At 52.6% G+C, this 20,293-nt stretch overlaps 1 protein-coding gene across 1 annotated transcript; it reads right to left on the bottom strand.

Annotated features, from left to right (window-relative positions):
- Positions 1-6,372: 6,372 nt before the first annotated feature.
- Positions 6,373-20,028, bottom strand: SASH3 (SAM and SH3 domain containing 3). Its single transcript, XM_068533417.1, has 8 exons — positions 19,972-20,028; positions 12,402-12,497; positions 11,855-12,001; positions 10,291-10,432; positions 8,907-9,055; positions 8,576-8,785; positions 8,290-8,440; positions 6,373-7,771 (listed from the first exon to the last, which is right to left on the bottom strand). The coding sequence occupies exons 1-8, from the start codon at positions 20,026-20,028 to the stop codon at positions 7,581-7,583; spliced, it is 1,143 nt and encodes a 380-aa protein (XP_068389518.1). The 3' UTR covers positions 6,373-7,580.
- Positions 20,029-20,293: the final 265 nt, after the last annotated feature.

The raw sequence follows: 20,293 nt of genomic DNA, 5'->3' as shown, positions 1-20,293 counted from the left end.
CAGTATCAAAGGCTAAAACTGCAAATATCATTAGTTTTAAAGGATGCAAGCCCAACTCACAAAAGAGGGAGTCATTGTGGATTTCATGTTTTGGATAAATATGAAAGGGGAATGGGAACTAACATATTTTTACAGTTTTAATATCATACACTGAATTTCCAGTAATGCAACAATTGTGTAAATTGAGTGAAGATGGTACTTTATTTTATTCAGAAGTTTACCAAGAGTTGTGACTTTTGAAAATCATGTCGCCAGTAGCAATGCCATTCATGGATTTTTAAGTTGACAATACTTAGTCTTCCTTTGTAGCAGCTGCATTTGCAGTGAATCTAAATATATAAGTGGAAGCATCTGACTGTTAGATCTTTTAGTATAGTCTTGTGCAGGCATTTGCGTACTGAAATATCTATTATCTGATTATAAATGACTTTCCTTTTATTTCTCCTTTATACTATAGTTAGTGTATTATATTGCTATTCTGGAAATTATGTGTATAAGCAGTTTATATTAACTATGAAATTCATTTCAGGGTGGCAAAGGATACATTGCAAAATATTGTATATACCAATGGAGGGTTGGGGCTGATAGGGTTGAGAGCTGTTGGACTAGATTATCTCAAAGGTCCCTTTCTACCTCTAAATATTTGGAAAATTTAGAAAATCAACAAACACCCCCCCATCCCCTTATACCTTTAATGTGCTTTTTAAATTTTAAAAGTAACACATGTTCATCAAATTTAAAAGTAGCGCATGTTGAAAATTTTGAAAGTACAGGAAAGTAAGAAGATTGAAAAATCACTCATAAACACATCACCAAATATAATAATCACCGTTAATGTTTTGGTGTATTTCTTTCTGGTCTTTCTTCTGTGAATATATATTTTTGAACATAACTGGAATTCAAGTATAAATATAGTTTTGTAATCTTGCTTTTTTTACTTAGCATTTTGCATATCATTAGAAGTTGTTTGAAAATACTTCTTAATGACTCCATAATATGTGCATAACCTTTTCCCTATTGTCAGACATTTAGGTGTCTCCAATTTTTCATTATTATGAATATTGCTGTGATGAACTTCCGTATATATGGGCATATCTTATTTCCTTAGGATAGATTCCTAGAGGTGGAATTACTGAGTCAAAGGGAGCGCTCTTTTAAAGGCTCTTGATAAATATGGCCAAATTGCTTTACAGAAAGGCTGTCCCAGTTTGTCCTACCAGCTTTGTATCAGAGAGCCTCCTTCAACAGACCTCATTTAAACATTTGGTAATTTAGTAGCTAGCGGTAAACTGGTATCTTGATGCCTTCATTTCTTAATTTCTATTTCTTCCGTTAATAATGAGGTTAAACATTTTCCACACCTCCCCTCTGCTTTATGTTTCTTTCTATTTGTATTCTGCGAATTGGCCGTCCAAGTCCTTTATCTTTCTTCTGGTATTAGGGGTTTTTCTACTCAATTAATAAGTGAAAGCTTGGAGCTCACCCTCCACCATGGGCCAGGAAGTGAAGGGGCCTTGATTTAGAAGTGGTTTTACAACTCTGGAGCACGGCATTGAATTACTTCCCTAACGTTCCATGTCCCTTCGCTTTCTTCAAGCCCCCCTCACACTGCCTTTTCTGCCAGCCACTGCCCATCTTCAGCTATCTGACTGTTCCAACTTGGCCAAGTGGGTGATAGTTTTGTGCCCCAAATTAGAGACGTGGTTGTCATGAAACCTGGCCTCTGTCCATGACACCCCTGAAAGGAAAACACTGATCACGTGGTCCACGTCGCTTGTGCTCACTCTGGCTCTCTCTCTCTCATCAGAAAATTAAGTACTGTGACGTATCTAAGGTCACATGGACAGTTACTGGTAAAGCAGAGACCAGAATCCAGATGTCCTCACTCCCAGTCCAGAGAGTTTTCTGGCATAACCCCCTGCCCCTCAGTCGAGCAGGTGTAGACAGAGAAAGGAGTTTGAATAATTCCAAGTGTCACTTGAATGAAATGAGCCTTTCCTTCATTTAACATTCAATAAATACTTATTGAAAACTTGTTGACCATGTGCCTAGGGTTAACTTTAGGAGAAATTGCATTGCTGACCCCATTCTCTTGTGAGTTGAGAAACAGCAGTAATTTTAGGATTTTTTTTTGCCATTTTGGATGAATTTTACCAATGATCTCTCCCTTTTAGGCATGCAGAGGGCTGACTATATATAGTCAGACTGATATGGGGGTAGTTGTTGGGTTTTTGTTTTAGACTTAAATCTCTTAAATCTCTCTACAGACCCCTGCACTTAGGTTGAACTGATGGTGGGGTTTCTTTAGCACAGAAAGTCAGGAAGTTGCCTTGCCGAGTTCCCACAGTCGAATCGCCTGTCCCTTTGTGAGGGCCATTGCCCTGGGCTCTCTCTGACGCTATCCCTGGCAGGTCCCAGAGGCAATGGTATACAAATGCTGTATTGGTAACTGTGAAGTTCTAGGAAAAGGTGAAGCCTACATATCAAGTGCTATAGAATTCCGTTTATTTAGGACCTTCCTGGAGGAGGAATGTTGGCTGGGTCTAGAGGGGAGGCAGTTCCTTCCCACTTGATTGTGTTGTTGGCTGAATAATATAGAATGTGGCCGACGTTGTATGAGAAGCCAAGGTAGCCTCTATTGTGAAGGAGAGGTGGGAGAGCCACTTCTTTTCCCTAGCTGGGAAACCTCATACCTCATCCTGAATTTCCTGAGTTGGGAGGGGGGAAGGTGTTGAACCTCACTGAGACTACCATGATCAGTGCCCATTTTCCCCTTTACAAACCTCTTTTAGCTTTTGTTTTAATGCCCTTGGTCTCTAATGGCCCCACTGAGGCCTCCACTTCTGTGAAAAGCCTGGGCGGGGTTTCTATGAGTGAGAGGCAGACCATGATGGTCTAGAGTTTGGGCGGGAGCAGGAGAGGGAATTTGTGGAGGCGGTAGCCGTTTTTGTGGGGGGGAGGTGGGGGAGCTGATCAGGACCTACCTGGGGAAATAAAGGCAAGGAGTGACAGGCAGGGGCGATGGTTTAGCTAGAATGTGCTGATACCCCCAACTGCTTCCCCTGATGGGCTGGGGAGGTATCTCTAATCCTGAACTGGAGAGGAGCTGGCTGGACTCTACACTTTTTCTTTTTGAATCTGGCCTTTATCCTCTTCCTTCTAGCAGCCCATGGATGTCCAGCGGAATTGCCTAAAATAAGTCTGATACCCAGGGCTGATCATCGTACTGTAGGCTGGGCAGAGCTAGGGCTGTCCCAGGCTCTCAGGTGGGCTTTCTCTCCATCACCAGCCTCTCCGGACACCAGAGCTGGCACCCTCTACCCTGAATCCTAGCACCCTCTGGGAGCTTTGATATAGCATGTCTCTGAGCTACAGCAGTTAGTCTGCAGACAAGCACATGTCAGCGTGGCCTTTGTGCCCATTCTTGAGCTCAGTACCTTGGAGGTTACAAAAAAGTTCAAAAAACCCCAGCATTTATTGTCACTATGTGCCAGAAACTTTATACGCTATCTCATTTATTTCTCTGATAACCCCAAGAGGTAGGTATTATTAGCTCATTATTCTTTTTTGTTTAATTTAATTTTTATTTATTTTAAATTATTTTTAAATTGAGATATAATTAACATATAACATTGTGTAAGTTTAAGGTGTGCAATGTGTTCACTTGATACATTTATATATCGCAATATAGATCATTATTCTTATTTTACAGAAAAGAAATATATGTGTATGTAATTACCTCAAATTCTGTAACTAACTAGTAAGTGGTGGAGCCAGGATTTGAAGACACTTTAGAATGCCAAAGCCTTTGCTCTGGGTCACTACACTAGCTAGGGGTCCAAGGTGAGACTAGCCTTGAAGGGAATGAAATGGAGGTTGCAGGGTGGTGACTTGTTATCATTCATTGAGCGTGAATTTTGTGCTTGACACTGTGCTAAGTATTCTACATACACTAGTTCATTCAATCTGTGTAACAACCCCATGAGGCTAGTACTGTTATCCCCACTGTACTGATGTGGAAAGTGAGGCTCAGAGAGGTTAAGCGGCTTGTCCAAAGTGACCCAGCTAGTGAGTGACAGAGCCAAGACTTGAACTCAGGTTGGCCAGAGCTCCTAACTGCTAGTCTTCACCTTCCTGCCCTAGAGGAGCCTCCACTTACTGGAAAGGCCCAAGGGCACAGGAAGAGCCCCATTGCCCTCTTGCACCAGCCCTCCCCCACCTTCCAAGGGGAGCTAGAGGCTACGGCTCCCTGGGCCTCCCTGGGCCTCTGACATCCGAGGCTCGGGTGGGGGTATAGGGTCTCCAGCTGTGAAGACTCAGCCTCATGGACACCAGTCTTCGGTTTGCTGGGCTCAGGACGCCACTTGGCATCTTCTAGATGTCCGTGGGGCTGGACAGGAGCTTCCAGCAGCCCTGCCTGGACAAGGGGCTGCAGGCTTTGTGCTGCAGACCTACAGAGGCACTGCCTTCCTCGCCCTCAGGCCCTGGCCTGTAGTCTACATTTCCTCATTGCCCCTCTTCACTGGCCCCTCCCTAAGTCTGGTGATCATTGGAGCCCTTGCACAACTACCTACTTTCAGCCTGTATTCAGCCTACAGACCAAACTGAAGCCCCGTAGCTCTGAGACACACCCCCGCCCCCACCCAGGGCAGGGGAGGACTTTAAAACATCATTTTCTCAGTCATTCCTCTTTTTCTGAAGTTTTCCTCTCCCCAGCTTGGAGCTAATAGATAGGTATTACCCAGGGGGTTTCAAAGGTTTAGGAATCTCCTCTGATAGGCTCCCCTTGGTGTATGTGGATTTTAAGCACTTTGGGTCTTACTCACCCCCACTCCCCATCTTTCCAAAAGCCTGCATCAAAAGGCAGCAGGATCATGACTTTGCTGCTACCGTAAATTGGAGGCTTAGGCCTATTCATTTAGTTTCATTGTTTTCAAAAATTAAAATATTGTTCCTTTTTATAGATATAAAAATAATACTTTTGAAATTCAAATAAGACAAGAATGTATTAACACTTCTCTTCCTCGCTCCCCTAATCCCACCCACCCCCTCACAAGATCACTGGTAACCATTTGGTGCAGATTTTTCTGGTCTTTATTCTTGTGTATGTTTCCTTTTCTTAAATAAAAATGGAATCACCCTATAAATAAAGTTTATTACTCACTTTTCCCCCATGATATTGCACAGACTTCTTTTTCAAGAACGCTTGTACGTTATTTGTATAATTTTAAAATTTCAATTTAAACAATAAAAATTCACAAAGATTTTCCCCGTGTCATTAAATATTTTTCTACAACGTCATGTTTAATGATACTGTATGAATGAACCATAAGGTATCTAACTAATTCCCCATTTGCGTTGTTTCCAATTTCTTACACAAAGCTGTCGTGAATATCTTTGTCCATATATTTTTGTGGGCACTTGTGTGGCTCTTTGTAGGGATGGAATCCTGGGAAGGGAATGGCTGGGTCAAAGGGTGTCAGAGGTACATCACAGAGTGATAGATTGCCCTCCGGAAGGCTGGCGGGGCTCTGAAAGCTTGTTGGGCTTCCCACTCAACATCTTCAACCTGTCTGAGCCTCAGTTTCCTCCTCTGTAAATTGGGAAGATGATGGTACTACCTCAGGGGGAGGGGACAGCATGAAGATCACAGGAGAGATACATGCAAAGTGCGTGGAGCCCAGCACACGTGTCGCTGCTTACGAAATGACAGCAACTATTCAGTACCACTAGGGCGGTGAGGCCATTTGGGCTGCTGGAAGCCACTAAGGGTAGTGGGACGAGTGCAGCTGAGAACAAAGCTCACACTCCAGTTTGCCCTCCCTAGTGCAGTTAATGCCGGAGAACCAAAGGAAGCCAGGAGTCTCCAGCCCACCTCCCAGGAGATGGTGTAGCTTCAGTGGGCACACGATGGGACCCAGGAAGAGGTGACCTCAGAGGGAAGGTCCTGCTCACTGCAGATCTCCCTCTTGGACAACCCTCGGAGCAGGCCCTTTGTCGCGGGGTGCGGGGGGCTGGGTGGGCAATGAATAGTTCCTATAGGAAGAGGGGAATAGCTACCCCCCACCCTCAGACCCCAGCAAGGCTGGTGGCCATGGGAGCCTGAGCTCTGAGGAGGGCTGGTTAGTGGTCAGCAGGGTCAAGGGCACTGAGCATCTTTGGGGAAGGGACAGACGGCCCTGACAGTGGAGAACATTTTGCTGAGTCCAGCTTTGAAGGAGACTGGTCTGTTCCACCCGCCCCCCGCAACACTCTCTCCATAGGAAAGATAACCGGAGACGGTGATTTAGTTCTACCTGTTTATTGCTACCAACCCATCTCCCTCCACCCCCCTCATATTTACACCCAAACCGCTCCCCCAAGATGGCTTCTACCAGAGTTCCTGGTACTAGGTCCAAGTGTCCACTAAACAGGCAGTCCAAGACATGGCGGGCACTGTTTGCCCTCAGGCCAGTTGGGCCCCGGGAAAGGGTTACTCTGGGAATTCTGGGCATAGACTTGGTACTGGGGTCAAGTACTAGGATACTTGACTCTCCCTCCCCTTCTGGAGCTCAAGGTACAAGAAAACCTTTAGCAGAGTAAAGGTGGGATAGTGGACTCCCCAGTATCAAGCTTTGTGCTTTCTTTGCTTGTAAGGACCCACATGAGAGGCGAAGTCTTGCTTCTGAGGGGCCGGTCTGCCCTTGGAAGCCAGGTCGGGCCATCTGCCATTGGCCTTGGGTGAAGTGTCATTTAAGGGGCTGGAAGTGGAAGGGGAGGGCGCTTGTTGTCTGAGGTGTGGGCATTGTTTTAAGCTGGGGGAGTTGCAGCTTGGCTTGAGTTACATGGGGAAGTATGGAATGGAGGAGCAGGAGGAGACGTTTCATTTGGGAGCCGAAGGCCCCTCCAGCCCCCTTAGTAAACCCCACTGGTGTCCTGGGCCACAGGTAATGGGACAGCAGACGTTTAATATCACAGAATGTCGGAGCTGGCCCTCAGCAACTATCCATTCTTATCCTGACCTGTCCTAGACCCAGATTGAGGAAGGCACTCGGTTCAAGTGGCACAGTGATTTAGTGGCTAAACCTGTAAGAAAATTAAGGTGAAGAAAGTAGGAAAGATACATGTACACGTGGCTTTCTTCAAACCTTATTTAGAGAATCTGGATTCACCTGTGATCAGTTAGAGTTCTTTTCAATGACCAGGTTCCCCAGGGTATTGAGATTGACCTGAACCACCGACTCGGCCCCCTTTCCAGGAGCAGCGCGACAGGGGAGGGTGGTGTGGAGGCAAGGAGGGTTTGGAGGCCTTGGTGGTGAGGGACGTGGACCCGGTGGCCCCTCAGTGCCCCACTTGCTCCGGCCGCAGCTGGAAGGGCTGTGCTGTCCAGTAGCTGGTGGAGGGAGGCGGCCCGGCTTCGGCGGCTTGGCGTGCACTCCAGCAGCGCCTGTAGGGCTCGGCCGGCCTCCACTGCCCTAGGCACCCCTGGGGGAGCGGGGCCGGGCTCGGTGCCGGTCCTCCGGCCCGGGGCCACCGCGGGAGGCTGGGTCCAGCCCCGCGGCCTGGGCTGCTCGGGCCCAGCCTCGGCCCTCACTGCCTCCTCAAGGTGCCCCGGCCAGGGAGAGGCCATGTAGCTGCTCCTCGGCACCCGCCAGCTCTGCCTCGTCGCGCCCGCTCTCTGAGCCCTCGAAGCAGCCCGAGTCACGCGGGATGTCCACCTTGGGCTCTGCCACTGTGTGCGCCACTGGCTCCTGGCCGCTCTCGGCGCCCTCTTCCGCCTCCTCGCTGCCGGCTGCCAGGGGCCAGGGAGGGAGAGGAATGTGGGGGGCTTGGCCCTTAGCTGGGAGGGGCTTCACAAACCCTGGGGGCCCATGTGGGCGGAGGGACCCTGGGAAGCCCGCCGGAGGCCGTCTCTTCTTCTGGTCGCCCACCACCAACCACCCCTGCCCTTTCTCGGCCCTTCTGGTGGGAGTGGTTTCCAGGCCAGCTCTCCCGCCCAGGAGCTCAGACCTCCTCAGCACTGAGCTGGTAGCCAGGACACCTGCTCTTGAATTGTGGCTCTGTCGTTACCCAACGTGGAGGCCTCGAGTCCACGCCTTATCTTCTCTGGCCCTAAGTCTCCCGTTTGATCCCAAAGGGAGTTGAGCCCGATCGTTCCTAAAACCCCTTCTCATCACAAGCTCTGCCCGAGACTGGAATTCAAGTGTGGAAGGTGCCTGCCCGCTGCAGAGGGGCGCCGGGGCAGGGCCAGGCAGGCCTCGCCGCCCAACACCAGCGCTCACGCCCCTCCCCCGCTCCCAAGCCACTCACTGTCGTAGTCCAGCAGCAGCTCGGCAGCCGTGAGCAGCTTGGCCCGATGCTGTGGGTCCATGATATTCAGCTCGTTGAGGTGTGTTTCCCGCAGCTCTTTGAAGTCCTCCAGCGTCTGGTAGCCGTTGAGCAGCAGGGTGGACGTGTGCTCCTGTGGGCAGAAGCAGGCCACCAGCGCGGCCGCTTACAAGCCGCCCCCACCTAGGACCCGTCTCTCCCCGCAGAGCTGACCTGCCCTGGCCCCCATCCCTTGCTCCTAGACACTAGACTAGGCCCCAGCTCAAACCTCAAGGCCGATGCGCTCCAGCAGCTCATGCAGGGTCTTGGGCTTGGGCCTCTTGCCCTTGCTCTGTCGGCGGCTGGGGCGGGCAGGTCCCACAGCCTCCTCGGGCAGCACGTCCACGTAGATGAACTTGAAAGAGCCCAGCCTGCCATTGAGCAGGCCCAGCCACGTGCCCACAGGCGGCTTTTCGATGATCTGGATCACATCTCCTTTCTGTGGGAGGAGAGCAGAGCAGAACAGAGCAGGGGTGAGGTGGCCCCTTGGCCTCCTGTACCCTCTACCTGTACGGGGTACAGCCTGCCAGGCTCAGCAGGGGCCTGGATGCCAACCTTACCTGCAGTTTCAGTGAGTCGTGGTCATAGGGGCTGGGAGTGAAGTCGGTGTGGACTCGTGCCCGGCCACAGAAGGGCCCTGTGTACTGGGGGGCAGGTGGTTCCTCCCCGAAGCTTCCAGAGCCTGGGCTGGGGCCGCAGAGCTCACTGCCTGCAGGAAATGGGGCAGGGAGGAAGGTCACCTTTGTCCCCAGACAGCTGGGGCAGTGCCCAGCAGGTACCTTTCCAGGGGGTCTGGCTAGAAATCCCAAGGATACATGCTGGGGAAGAAAACTGAGCTCTAGTAAGTCTCACACTGCAGAAGGGATTCTGACCCAACCCCTCTGCCACCCTGAAGGAGCATAGCTTCCCTCCTGGCGCCCCAGGCATGAAAATAGTTGACCATAGAAGGAGGAATGGCTCACAGATCAAAGACTGGGCAAATTGGGAGGGTCTCTAGAGACCAACTGGGCCAACACCCCAATGAACAGATGAGGAAAACTGAGGCCAGACAGGCCAAGTGACCTGCCCAAGGCCTCTCACCTTATAATTGGCAGCACTGACTCCAGGCTTCCTGACTCCCACTCCAGTGCTCCTGGAAGCCACCTTCCACCCAGGAAGCCACATCGTGCATCAATATTTTACTTTCTCTACTTAATAAGACTCTGTGTCGAGTTACAACATCACACGGAAACTCAAGACTTTCTCTCTGGGAAGGGCAGGATGAGGGCCTAAGAGGCTTTCAGTGGGGGTAGGGAGGTGTCTTTGGAGCCAGAGAAAGATCAGAGAACTTGGAACTAATCCGAAGGGAGAGAACGGCAGTGCCTCTGTAGGTCTGCAGCACAAAGCCTGCAGCCCCTTGTCGAGGCAGGGCTGCTGGAAGCTCCTGTCCAGCCCCACGGACATCTAGAAGATGCCAAGTGGCGTCCTGAGCCCAGCAAACCGAAGACTGGTGTCCATGAGGCTGAGTCTTCACAGCTGGAGACCCTATACCCCCACCCGAGCCTCGGATGTCAGAGGCCCAGGGAGCCGTAGCCTCTAGCTCCCCTTGGAAGGTGGGGGAGGGCTGGTGCAAGAGGGCAATGGGGCTCTTCCTGTGCCCTTGGGCCCCTCCAGCAAGTGGAGGCTCCTCTAGGGCAGAACTAAGTTCAAGCCTGGGTCACCTTGGGCAAGTCACTTAACCTCCCTGAGCCTCAGTTTTCACATCAATAAAGTGGGGATAATAATAGTACTGGCCCCATGAGATTGTTGTGAAGATTTAACGTTTAGAGGGCTGGGAAAGGTCCCAGCAGGCTAACAGTAAAGGTTCATTTCTCTGTACCACCCTCTCCCAGACAGCCACGTGTATGGCCTTAACCCCGTCCTTTCCTCCAGACTCAGCAGGTGTGCCCCTCCTCCCCTACTCACCTGTGGATGCCTGGCGGCTGAGTGCTGGGAGCTCCCGCTCCTCCTGCTCAGAAAAGGCCAGCGCCATCTTCTCAGGACCGGGGCTGTCCAGGCTGCAGTCTGGAGACGTCGGGGAGGCTGAGCCCTCCTCCAGAGTATCTCCCTGGAGGGCAGGAGAGGCAGCAAGCCCTGAGCAGCCTCGGCTGAGGCGCACATGGGGCAGCCCCGGGTGCAGAGGAAATGGGCCTGGGCTCCAGGGAGAACTGGGGCCTGGCTGGAGCCCCAGCTCTGCCTCTCGCGGGCTGCATGGCGCCCTCTGGGCCCTAGTTTCCTCTTCCGTGAAGTGGGACTGACAGTCCTTGCCCTGCCCACGTCATGGAATGAGGCTCAACGGGGGTGCCGTGTGAATGCACTTTGTCAGCTCAAAGTGCCAACTTACACACAGAAAAGGCCTCAGTGCCAGAATTGAAACTCAGAGCTGTTACTAGGGCGTAGCCAGGCAGACCACGGCGCTGGAGAGTCCCTACTTTTGACTGTGCTCCTATGTGCCAGACAGAGGATTTCATTTAATCCTCACTTGAGGATATGTGCTCGATCGTCCCAAGTTTACAGATGAGAAGTAATGGAGGAACGTTCCCGAGGCCACGCAGGAGCCCACAGACAAGTCGGTCTGACTCTAGAGCTCCTGGGCCTCCCCACACCTCTGTGCGGTGGTAACTTTCACAAATGACTCAATGGCAATAAAAGCCCTGATTTGTAGAAGTTGCCAACTCCTGTATTGTAAATACTCCCCACCGTGGGCAACAGAGAAATACCACTCTGGTGTCACTGAATGAGTACCATCATCGGCTATTTCCAGCCCCAAAGACTGTAGATGCCAGTAACCTCAAGGGCACAGAGAACAGTGAAAGGTAGTACAAGAATTAGGAAATGAGTTTTGAAGACTGACTTTAGTCTTTTTATTTTTAAAATAATAGATTTAATTCTAAGTTGGTAGAAGCTAATTTTCAGTAATGGTTGTATCTCACACCTGGCTCACAAAATCCCTGAAAATTTGACCAACTGCTATCCAGAGCTGGCATGAGCCAGTTAGCACACTGCTGCCAGGGCACCTCCTCCAAGAACCAGGAGCAAACCGGACTCGCTGTGTGACTTTAGCTACTTGGATGTGCCTGCCCCACAGCTGTGTGTTCTGCCCTCCCTCCCTGGGCCAAAGCCAGCCTTGTCGATTTTCTTTCATAGGGCCTCTTGGAATCAAGCCTTCCCAATCACAGGGGCTAGTTCCAAGCAAAAGTTTGCGGTGGATGAATTTGCCCTGTGTGATCTCATCTCCTCAGACCCGCCTGCCCAGGAAGCTTCTGCTACCCACAACTTCATCCCTCCTCAGACCCCACTCCTGCTCCCTCAGGACCACGCCTTCCTGCCATGTCCATGGCCGAGGGAGCTCCCTTCCCAAGGTGCCCCTTCCTGCTTGTATGGGGCCAGGCATCGTTACCTGAGCGTGGCTGTCACAGTGGCCATGCTCAAACCCTACCAGAGCGGTGCCTGTCCTCCCTGCCCCCCCCCCATGGGTCCCAGGCCTCACCATCTCCTCCGACAGTGCCTTCACCATCATCTTGCCCATCTTCCTGTTCATGGTTCGGGAAATCACGGCCCTCCACTTCTTCCCCAGCTTTTTGCTGCTCTTTCCAGCATCCTCTGGGGTCGGAACACCTGAGTCATCTTCTGGAATCTGTGACAATAAATGTGGAGGTCCAGGAACCCTGGTGACCATGTCTGGGTCCAGGACTTGGGAGCTGAAGGCGGCTTTTGGGTCCTGGCAGATGCTGGAAGGGTGCGAAGCAGAGTTCCCCATCCCTTCCCTTTCAGCCCCAGACCTGTCCTAGGCCCTATTCATTTGTATTTAAATTGGCCCTATTCATTTGTATTTAAATCGACAATTAATTTGCAATCGAAAAGAATGCAGGTGAGGTTTTAGGGCCCAGAATTTTAGTGGGTGAGAGACTTGGGCCCATTGTATTTAAAAAGACTTTGCCTCAACAATCCTAAAAGGGTCTTTCCCCCACCCCCACCCCGCCATTCCCCCACCCAGGGCCGGCAGCCAGAGCCCCCAAGGAGGCTCTGAAACTCACATTATCATCCAGATTAAATTCCTTCTCGCTCACCACTGGGGAGCTGGGTTTGGATTTGGCAAAATCTTTGAAGCTGCTGGATCGCTGAAGCGAGAGCTGGAAGAAGCAGAGGTGTTGCCATCAGTGGCACTAAAAATGGTAGTCGAGTAAGGAGCAAAAAGCTGTCCCCGCTCCCAACACACCGCATGCACCCCAGGGCTAGACAGGGCCACGGGGCTAAGGAGGTGAAGCTACAAGACGTCCTTCTGGCTACCGGGCTTCGTCCTGTTCTTTAGCTGTGAGCGGCCCCTAAAGCAGGCCGCAGAGTAAGCTCCTCGCCTCAGGATCCTCCGCCCGGGTCAGGCCTCAGACTAAGCCCAGCTTTCCACCACTACCTGAAGTCTGGTCCCCAGAACCCTGTAGTGAAAGACTAAATGAGTCTGAGTAAACGCGTATCTCCTACTGGAGACATATCTCAGCACGAACCGCCGTGTCACCTTTATTTATATAACAGGGCAAACCCTCCCAAACCCCGCAGCCCGGCCTCCAGGCTCTGTCTTCCCCAAGCACGGTTTCCTGTGACGGTGATCGCGGCAAACACACTGGGGCCTCCAGGCTGATGCATCTGTGTCCCAAGAAGAGGAAGGCAATCCCCCCAGGGACCAGTAAGACCTGGCATTATGCGTTCTGGAAGGCCACAGTAGAGACTGATTCAGAGAAGGTGCCCGCAGATTTGAGACACAAATGATTGGGTTGAATATGGTAAAAGAAAGCTGCCATTTTGTCTGTCTTCATCTCTGCTTTTAACTTAACTTAGCCGCTAATGCGACGAGCTGGCTACACTAGACGTGTGCCAGTGTTCAGACTTGCGGGCCCGACCTATTGTTTGTGCTGTGAATGAAAAATGTTGCCGGCCGTATCAGCAAACAAAGGATGCTGCGGCCAGCAAGCCATCGGCCATTACCGCTGCCCCGATGGTGAGCCCCGAGGGAACTCAGGATGGAGACAAACGGGCTGCCCACTGCCAAATCCTCAGCCACAGCAGCCACCCCCAGCGGTGCCCCCTGAGGGGACACAGGATGGGAAAGGACAGGATACTAGCCCTTATCTTTGCATAGCAAAGGAATGATTTCAATAAGCCCCGACTCTTGCATCTTCCCATACACAGAAAAGCGCTAAATTCAACTACTTGGGATATCTGGTTTCCTTTAACCAACAGTGATCTTTTGATGTTCCCACTACCTGGCCTTTGCTGCAAAAACCCCTGTATATCCTGCCTTCTCCCTTACCTCTTGGGAGCAGTCCCTCAGAGTTCTCTGAGAGGCTGCCTCCCGGGCTTGAAGTCCTCAGAAAGTCTGCCGAATAAACCATAATTCTCAACTTTTAGGTTATGCATTTTTTTTCAGTCGACAGTGCTGATAAGCCTGTTTTCAGGAAATGAGCTTTCTTAACTGTACATGCAACGCACATGGCAAGACAGCAGGAGAAACCCGGGCCAGGTAAGGAGGGCCGACTTTAGACACAAGAGGTGTAGGCTGAGCCCGAATCAAGATCAACAGTCAAGACCAGAGATACACACAGGAACCAGAGTTCACAGATGGCCAGACAGATAGAGCGGGGTCGGCGGCAGACACCAGAGTTAAGGGCTTGAGGAACCGAAGCCCCAAACCCGCTCAAAGCTGAAAGTTTCACATCCTCTTTCCTACAAAAGGGGGGTCCAGTGACAATCCCCCAGGGCAGGGGCAGTATCACCTGCCCCCTCAGCATACACACAACTGGCCCCAGCTCCTGGGGACTGCAGTGGAACACTTCAATTCTCTTGGTGGGTCTTGACCAAAAGCAAGTCAGCAGTCAGGGACAGCGGCCACACCTTCCTAGAGGTCACGGCAAGCTAGCTGACCAGAAACTAGGTCAGTGGTCAGGCCAAGCAGACACCACCGCCATGAAGGCCTCCTGGGTGAGGCACCTGCAGCCTCAGGGAGAAAGCCTCTTCCGCAGGATGCCGGGGAGCTGGGAAAGGGGGCTGAGGGGTTACAGGGAGGGGAACGCATGGCTGTGGGGTGACCGCTCCTGTTCCCATGCATCTCCTCCATCCTCCTTCCCTGGTTTTCCCTGCCCGCTATTCTTTCCGCTTTTTCTTCCTTGCTTTCCCCTTCTCTCCTCCACCTTCCATTCATTTCCTCCTCTTGTATGGCTAAGATGCAGCTGCCTGGATAACTTCCTCCTTTTATTGCCTGGAAAAGAGGGAACAGAGAGAGGATGGGCACCAGGCTGGCCTGGGCCCAAGAAGGGCAGGCTGGGGTGCTATTTTTAGGCCGATGGGGCCTATTGTGGCCTCCCCTCCATCAATCCCAATCCCAAGAGTCGCCCCTGAAGCCCCAGGGACCAGTGATCCTGGAAAGCCAGCAGGAGGGCAGGCGTGGGGCTGGAAGTGGGCTTTGCTGAGGAAGAGTAAACTCACCGCCAGGCTGCCCTCTAATTGCAGTTCTTTCCTTTTTCTGTCATTAAGCTGCAGTCGGGGTTGGGGGGGTGGCTGGGAAGGTGGCTTTTGGCTCCTGAGACCTTGTGTCAGGGCCCCTCTGTCCCAGCTTTAGCTCAAAATGGGAGAAAACAATCTAAAAGGGCCATGTGGGTGGCGCTGGGACGTGGGCCTGGCCGGCCACTCCTCAGCCCAGGGACGTGGAAAGAACTAGACAAGTTCTTTGGGTGACTAAGGGTGAGGGCCGTTTGCCCTGGGGGGCCTCTTGCCCTGCCCACCTCTAAACTCAGGAGCGGCTCCAAATATCCTGAATGCCTTTCGGTGAGCCTGAAGTGACCCCCCCTCACCCAGGTGTGAGTGGACATCCTTGGGCCCTTTTGGATTTTCTGCCCGGCCTCCCTTTAGGGTGAGACCTTCCTGGGGGTCCTGGGTGGGAGGTAGTACCGAACACTGTCGGCCATTTTTTCACGTCTAAGGGGAGTATATGGGCCTCTTGGAAAGAACTACTTTTTTGGCGTCACACATTGCTGAGTTCAACTCTGGGATGTGTGACCTTCCGTGAGTTATTTAACCTCCCCAAACCTCAGTCTCTTTACTTGTTGTCGGCTAGCGAGAGTTCACATCTTGGTTCTGCCATTGACCAGCTGTGTAAAGCTGGGTCAATTCCTCAACTTCTCTGGGCTTCCGTTTCCTCATGGGTGAAATGAAGACCGGAGCACACACCTCGCTGGGTTGTTGTGCGGATGAGAGGGTGACCGTGTGACACAGCAGCCCCTCGAGGCATGTTCGGGGAGGCTTACTTAGCCTTTCCAACAACCCACCTCCAGGCTCTTACCCCTTGCGTTCCCCACCTGGAACACTCTGCCCTTCTCTCTGTCAACCATAGTTTCTCCCGTCCTTCAGAATCCAGTTTAACTGGAAGCAACTCAAATGCTCATCAGCTGTAGAGGGATTCGTGAATTGTGGCCGAGTCACATGAGGCAAGAGCACATGGCAATGAGCTTCGTGCAACTCTCCCCAACAATACGGTGACTCTCACGGCTACACCGTTGGGCAGAAGGGACCCACCACCAGAGTATATTATATGGTCCTCCGTACAGAAAGTTCAAAACCCGGCAAAACTAATCCATGGAAGTCAGAAGAGTGGTGACCTTTAGGGAAGGGGGTCATGTAGTGACTGGCAGGGGCATGAGGGAAGCTTCTGGAGCATTGGAAGTGTTCTCTTTGATCTGGGTACTGCCTACATGGGGATGTTCACTTAGTGGAACTCCATTGAGTGCTACATTTATGATTTATGCACTTTTTCTACGGATATTATACTTCAATAAAAAGGTTTTTCAAATCCAGTTTTAAAGGCACTGCCCCCTGCAGGAAGCCTTCCCTGATCACCCCCTCAGAGCCGCACCCTGCCCCCACTGGCATCTTCTTCCCCTGCTGCCTAAGACCGAGCGCCCTCTGGGCTCTGGGCACAGGCCTGTGCATGTGTGGCAATCCAGTAACGAGGGGTCAAACACCGCCCCTGTGCCCGGTGCCCTGCCAAGCACTTTGTGTGTGTCCGCTCACTTCAGCTTCACTGCAGCCCTGTCTTTACATCGCACTTCCCATCTGGGGACACTGAGAATCGGAGAAATGAAGCATCCTAGGTGGAGTGGCACAGCTGACGGTGGGAGGAGCAGGGCTTTGAACCCATGTCTGTGACTCTGGAAGCCTGTGCTTGTTCCTGTGCTCAGAGCTCAAGAAGTTGCCCCCTAGTATAGAAGTGGATTAAGGGCAATGGCGACTGCAGGCGCTGTTTGGAGGAAGCTGCCAGGAGAGCAGGTGGGAGCATGGAGGAAGAAGGGCTCCGGAGGGCTTCGTGGAGAAGGAGGCGCATTTGAGCTGGGCTGTAGCAGGGGAGCCAGGATTTCTCCAGGTGGAGTTGGGAAGGGTTTGTCAGGAGCGAGAGTTAGGGATGTTCCAAGCATGGCGAAGGCCACAGAAGGCCCTTGCCAGCCATGGCATTAGCCTGTGGGCAATGAGGAGCCACTGGCAATATGAATTGCATGCTGGTGTGGAGGGGGCTGCCAGATGTGTGCTGTAGGAAGGGAGCCTGGGGGAAGCAGTGTGCTGGGATTGGGGAAGAGAGGAGCAGGGAGAGACTGGAAGGAGGGGACGGCTGCACACTCGAATGGGAGCCTTGATTCCTCTCCATTTCTCCTGGCGAGAGGTCTGGGATGTAGCGAAAAGTAGGGGTGTGATGGGGTAGGACCATCCTTAGGGGAGGTAGGTCCCAGGACAAACCCCTGCCGACTACCTACACTCCAGCAGACCAAAGAGAGTGCAGAGAGACACTTGATGGAGGCAAAAGTCTCCAAAAGGCAGCCAAGGGGTATTGCTCCCCCCAGCCCGGGCGTCTCCCCAATCCTTCATGATGCATAGCAGGTGACACATCCTGACCCCACCATCCTGGAGGGCCTGTTCCCAACTCTGCTCTGCTGCTTTGAAGGTCACTCATTCCATGGCCACCTGGGCCTGCCCTGCAGAGCTCTCCTGCTGATAGGCTGAGTCTTTTATGCTCATCAGACTCTTCCAGTGCTTTTGAGATCAGTAGGGAGACAAGAGAGTAGAGGGAGAAGGGGTCAAGACCCTGGACACTGACAAATCTTGGCTTAGATCCCTGCTCTGCAGTTTACTATCTGTGTGACCTCGGGTAAGTCACTTCGCCTCCCTGAGCCTCGGGCATAAAATGAAGACAATGCCTGCCCCTACTTCACAAGGTTGTCGTGAAGAGCCAGCGGGCTAAGGGATGGGTGGAGCGCACAGCACAGCACCTGGCACCTGCTGAGCTGCTAGGTGTTGTTTTCTCCGCTTCAGGGCTGGGACCGAAGCTTGGTCCTTGCAGTGGGTTCCCCGCCCCCACCCACGCCTGTGGCGTGCACCCTCTCGTGGACACATGTACACATGTGACACAGTGCACTCACACGTATTGTTCCAGGCGATCCACACACCCTCCTGAGGTGGGCAGATCAGGAACTATCCCCCTTTTCCGAGGTGAGGAAACTTAGGCCCAAGGAAGGTGAGTGAACTGTCCAGGGTCCTACAGCTGGAACCCGGTAGGATTCCAACTCTGCTTTCTTGTCCCCTGCCTAGCACATTCTCCACTTGGTAGGCCCGAAAGGAGGAGAGGGACAGGAAAGGGAGGCCTCTCTTGCCTTTGTGCTTTCCCCTCCACCACGTCACCTTGGCCTCTGAGGGAAAGGGACTTGCCCAAGTCACAGTGCTGGAGCCGCGCCGCTGCCTCCGGGCCTGGGGAAGATGCTGTCTCCACCTTCTGGAAAGTTGGCTTTTCTAAGGGCACTTCCATGGGATGGGGCTTGGAGAGTGGCTCTGGAGGCTGGCCCAGGCTCTGCAGGGGTGAGGTAGGCTTTGCCTGGACGATGCTGCCCTAGAGGACATGGTCCTCAGAGTGCCACAATGGCCTTGACTCTCCTGGGAGAGGCCTGTGGGAAATCCCAGAGGCCCAGGCACCAAACACAGAATCTGGATAATGGAAGTGGGGAAAGAAGACGGGATTTCTGGCTTCTGTGAGCCTTCGGGCACCTCCACCTGAGGCGGCACAGGGTGCCAGCGTTGAAGTGTTAGCTCTTTCTCAGGCTCTTTCCTCCAGCTCAGCTCCCCTGTGGTTTGGGGCCCAGCAGTGTGTAGGGCGGTCTCTGCTTCCCACCCCCATCAGCCGGACAGCAAGGGGAAGTGGACCCACTCGCTGAGGAGAGACAGCCAGTGGTAAGTCTGCCGGGGGCTGGCGCCGTGCGGGGCTTGGACAGGGGTGACAGAGCCTGTGTGAAGAATCATGAATCTCTTTCCCACCCGCCCACCTCCACTGCAACCTTAGAGAAGCAGCTGGAGTGGGGAGAGTACAGCCGGAAGTGGCAGCCACCCCAGGACCTGAGATGGGGCAGGATGTACACCCCAGTGCCCCGAGGCTCGGCTTCTCAGCTGGTTCAGTCTCCGTCTGGAAGCTACTCCCCTGACAAAGGGGCTCCCCCACGGAGCACCTGATCTGGGCTCCAGGGGAAACCAGCGGGGCGCCATGAGGGCCTGGAGGCCCTGGACCTTGGCCTGTGGCTACGCCTGGCCTCTTGGACCTGGTTCAGGCCTGCTTTGGGATGGTCCTAGGCTCCTGCTGGATGTGCGGGATGTATTTGCTGATTGCCTGGGAGGATCCGACGATCGAGTCAAAAAATTAAGTCTAGAAATCCTCAGATCCAAATAGAGAAACCTAAATGTGGCAGAGCCTTCAAGGAATCTTCTAGTCTGGCCTCAAGACTCCAGGAAGATGAGCACCTCAGTTGCCCGTGGCAGCTGCTTTTCTTCCTGGCCTTTAAAATCCCCCCTCACAGAAATTTTTCCTCCTCAGCCCTCACTCCTACTCATCATCTCAGCACCTTCATTTCTCATTCTTCACAAATAATTCCTCTCCACCTGGGAAGAAACTGTATGCCCCCAGCATCCCACTGCAGGTTTGGAGGCCCTTTCTTTAAATCTGGAAATCACGCTGGGCCCCATCTTCAGGTGGGCCCCCTCTCCTGTGGGCCCCGGGATCTACAACAGAGCTGAACCAAGTGGGCAGAGCCTGGGCTCTGGCCAAAGGGCGGGGGCCCTGGGAGCATCATGGCTCCTGGCTGGGTGGCCCAGCGGAGCCCTTTGAGTGAGATGGCTCCTGAGACGCAGGCTCAGGAAGAAGCGGTGGCGGGACCGGTGTAGGGCAGAGAGAATTAAGTACGGTCTTAGGGTTCAACTTGAGAACTGTATTTTATAATTCTCGAATTCTAGTCTAGGATTCTAGTCCCCAATTTTAAGTCTTTATCTTATCATCGTAGGGTTGAATCCTACAACTTTTAGACTTCTAAGAATGTATTCTGTAACTCTGTTTCTCTAGAATTTGGAAAGTCTCTTCTGTACTTCTGTTACTCTAGTTACCTTTGGGCCCATGTCCCGTGCCCTTGGGAGAATGGCCCTCACCTACAGACTCAACAGAAGGCCTTTGGCTTTTCCCACTTCCGTGAGTCCCGGAGAGGATGGGCTGAGAGAGCAGAGGGAAGGAAGCAGTGAGTTCCCAAAGATGCTCCTCACCTTTTTCTTCTGAGTGGGCTCCTTCTCGCTGGCGTTGGAGGGCTTACGGCGCAACATGGTCCTCTACCCTGGTGATACTCCGTCCCTGCTCTCCTAGCTATCGAGATGCGGAGGCCTCTCGCTCAGCCTCGCCAGCACCGTCCAGGGGGCACGGCATGGACTGAGCCTCTGGCTGCCACTCTGACTGCTGCACTGGCAGCTTGGGGGTGCGGGCCATGGACACCCGGCGGCAGCGGCATACAGGAAGCCCCGTCACGTGACCTGCTCTTACAGCAATCGCAGCCCCTGCCGGCCCCTAGGGAGGAAGGAAGTCCCAGCTTCA

The sequence above is a fragment of the Eschrichtius robustus genome, chromosome X (genome assembly GCF_028021215.1).
Source record: "Eschrichtius robustus isolate mEscRob2 chromosome X, mEscRob2.pri, whole genome shotgun sequence".
Taxonomy (NCBI): domain Eukaryota; kingdom Metazoa; phylum Chordata; class Mammalia; order Artiodactyla; family Eschrichtiidae; genus Eschrichtius; species Eschrichtius robustus.
Note: the sequence above shows the minus strand (reverse complement) of the source record. Positions and strands in the feature narration are given on the sequence as shown.

Coding starts and splice junctions, on each gene's coding strand:
- SASH3 (XM_068533417.1), bottom strand. CDS start 20,028: ATGTTGCGCCGTAAGCCCTCCAACGCCAGCGAGAAGGAGCCCACTCAG. Junction 12,498..19,971: donor AGCCCACTCAGAAGAAAAAG/GTGAGGAGCATC, acceptor TGCTTCTTCCAG/CTCTCGCTTCAGCGATCCAG. Junction 7,772..8,289: donor GCTGCTGCTGGACTACGACA/GTGAGTGGCTTG, acceptor GGCCCCTGGCAG/CCGGCAGCGAGGAGGCGGAA.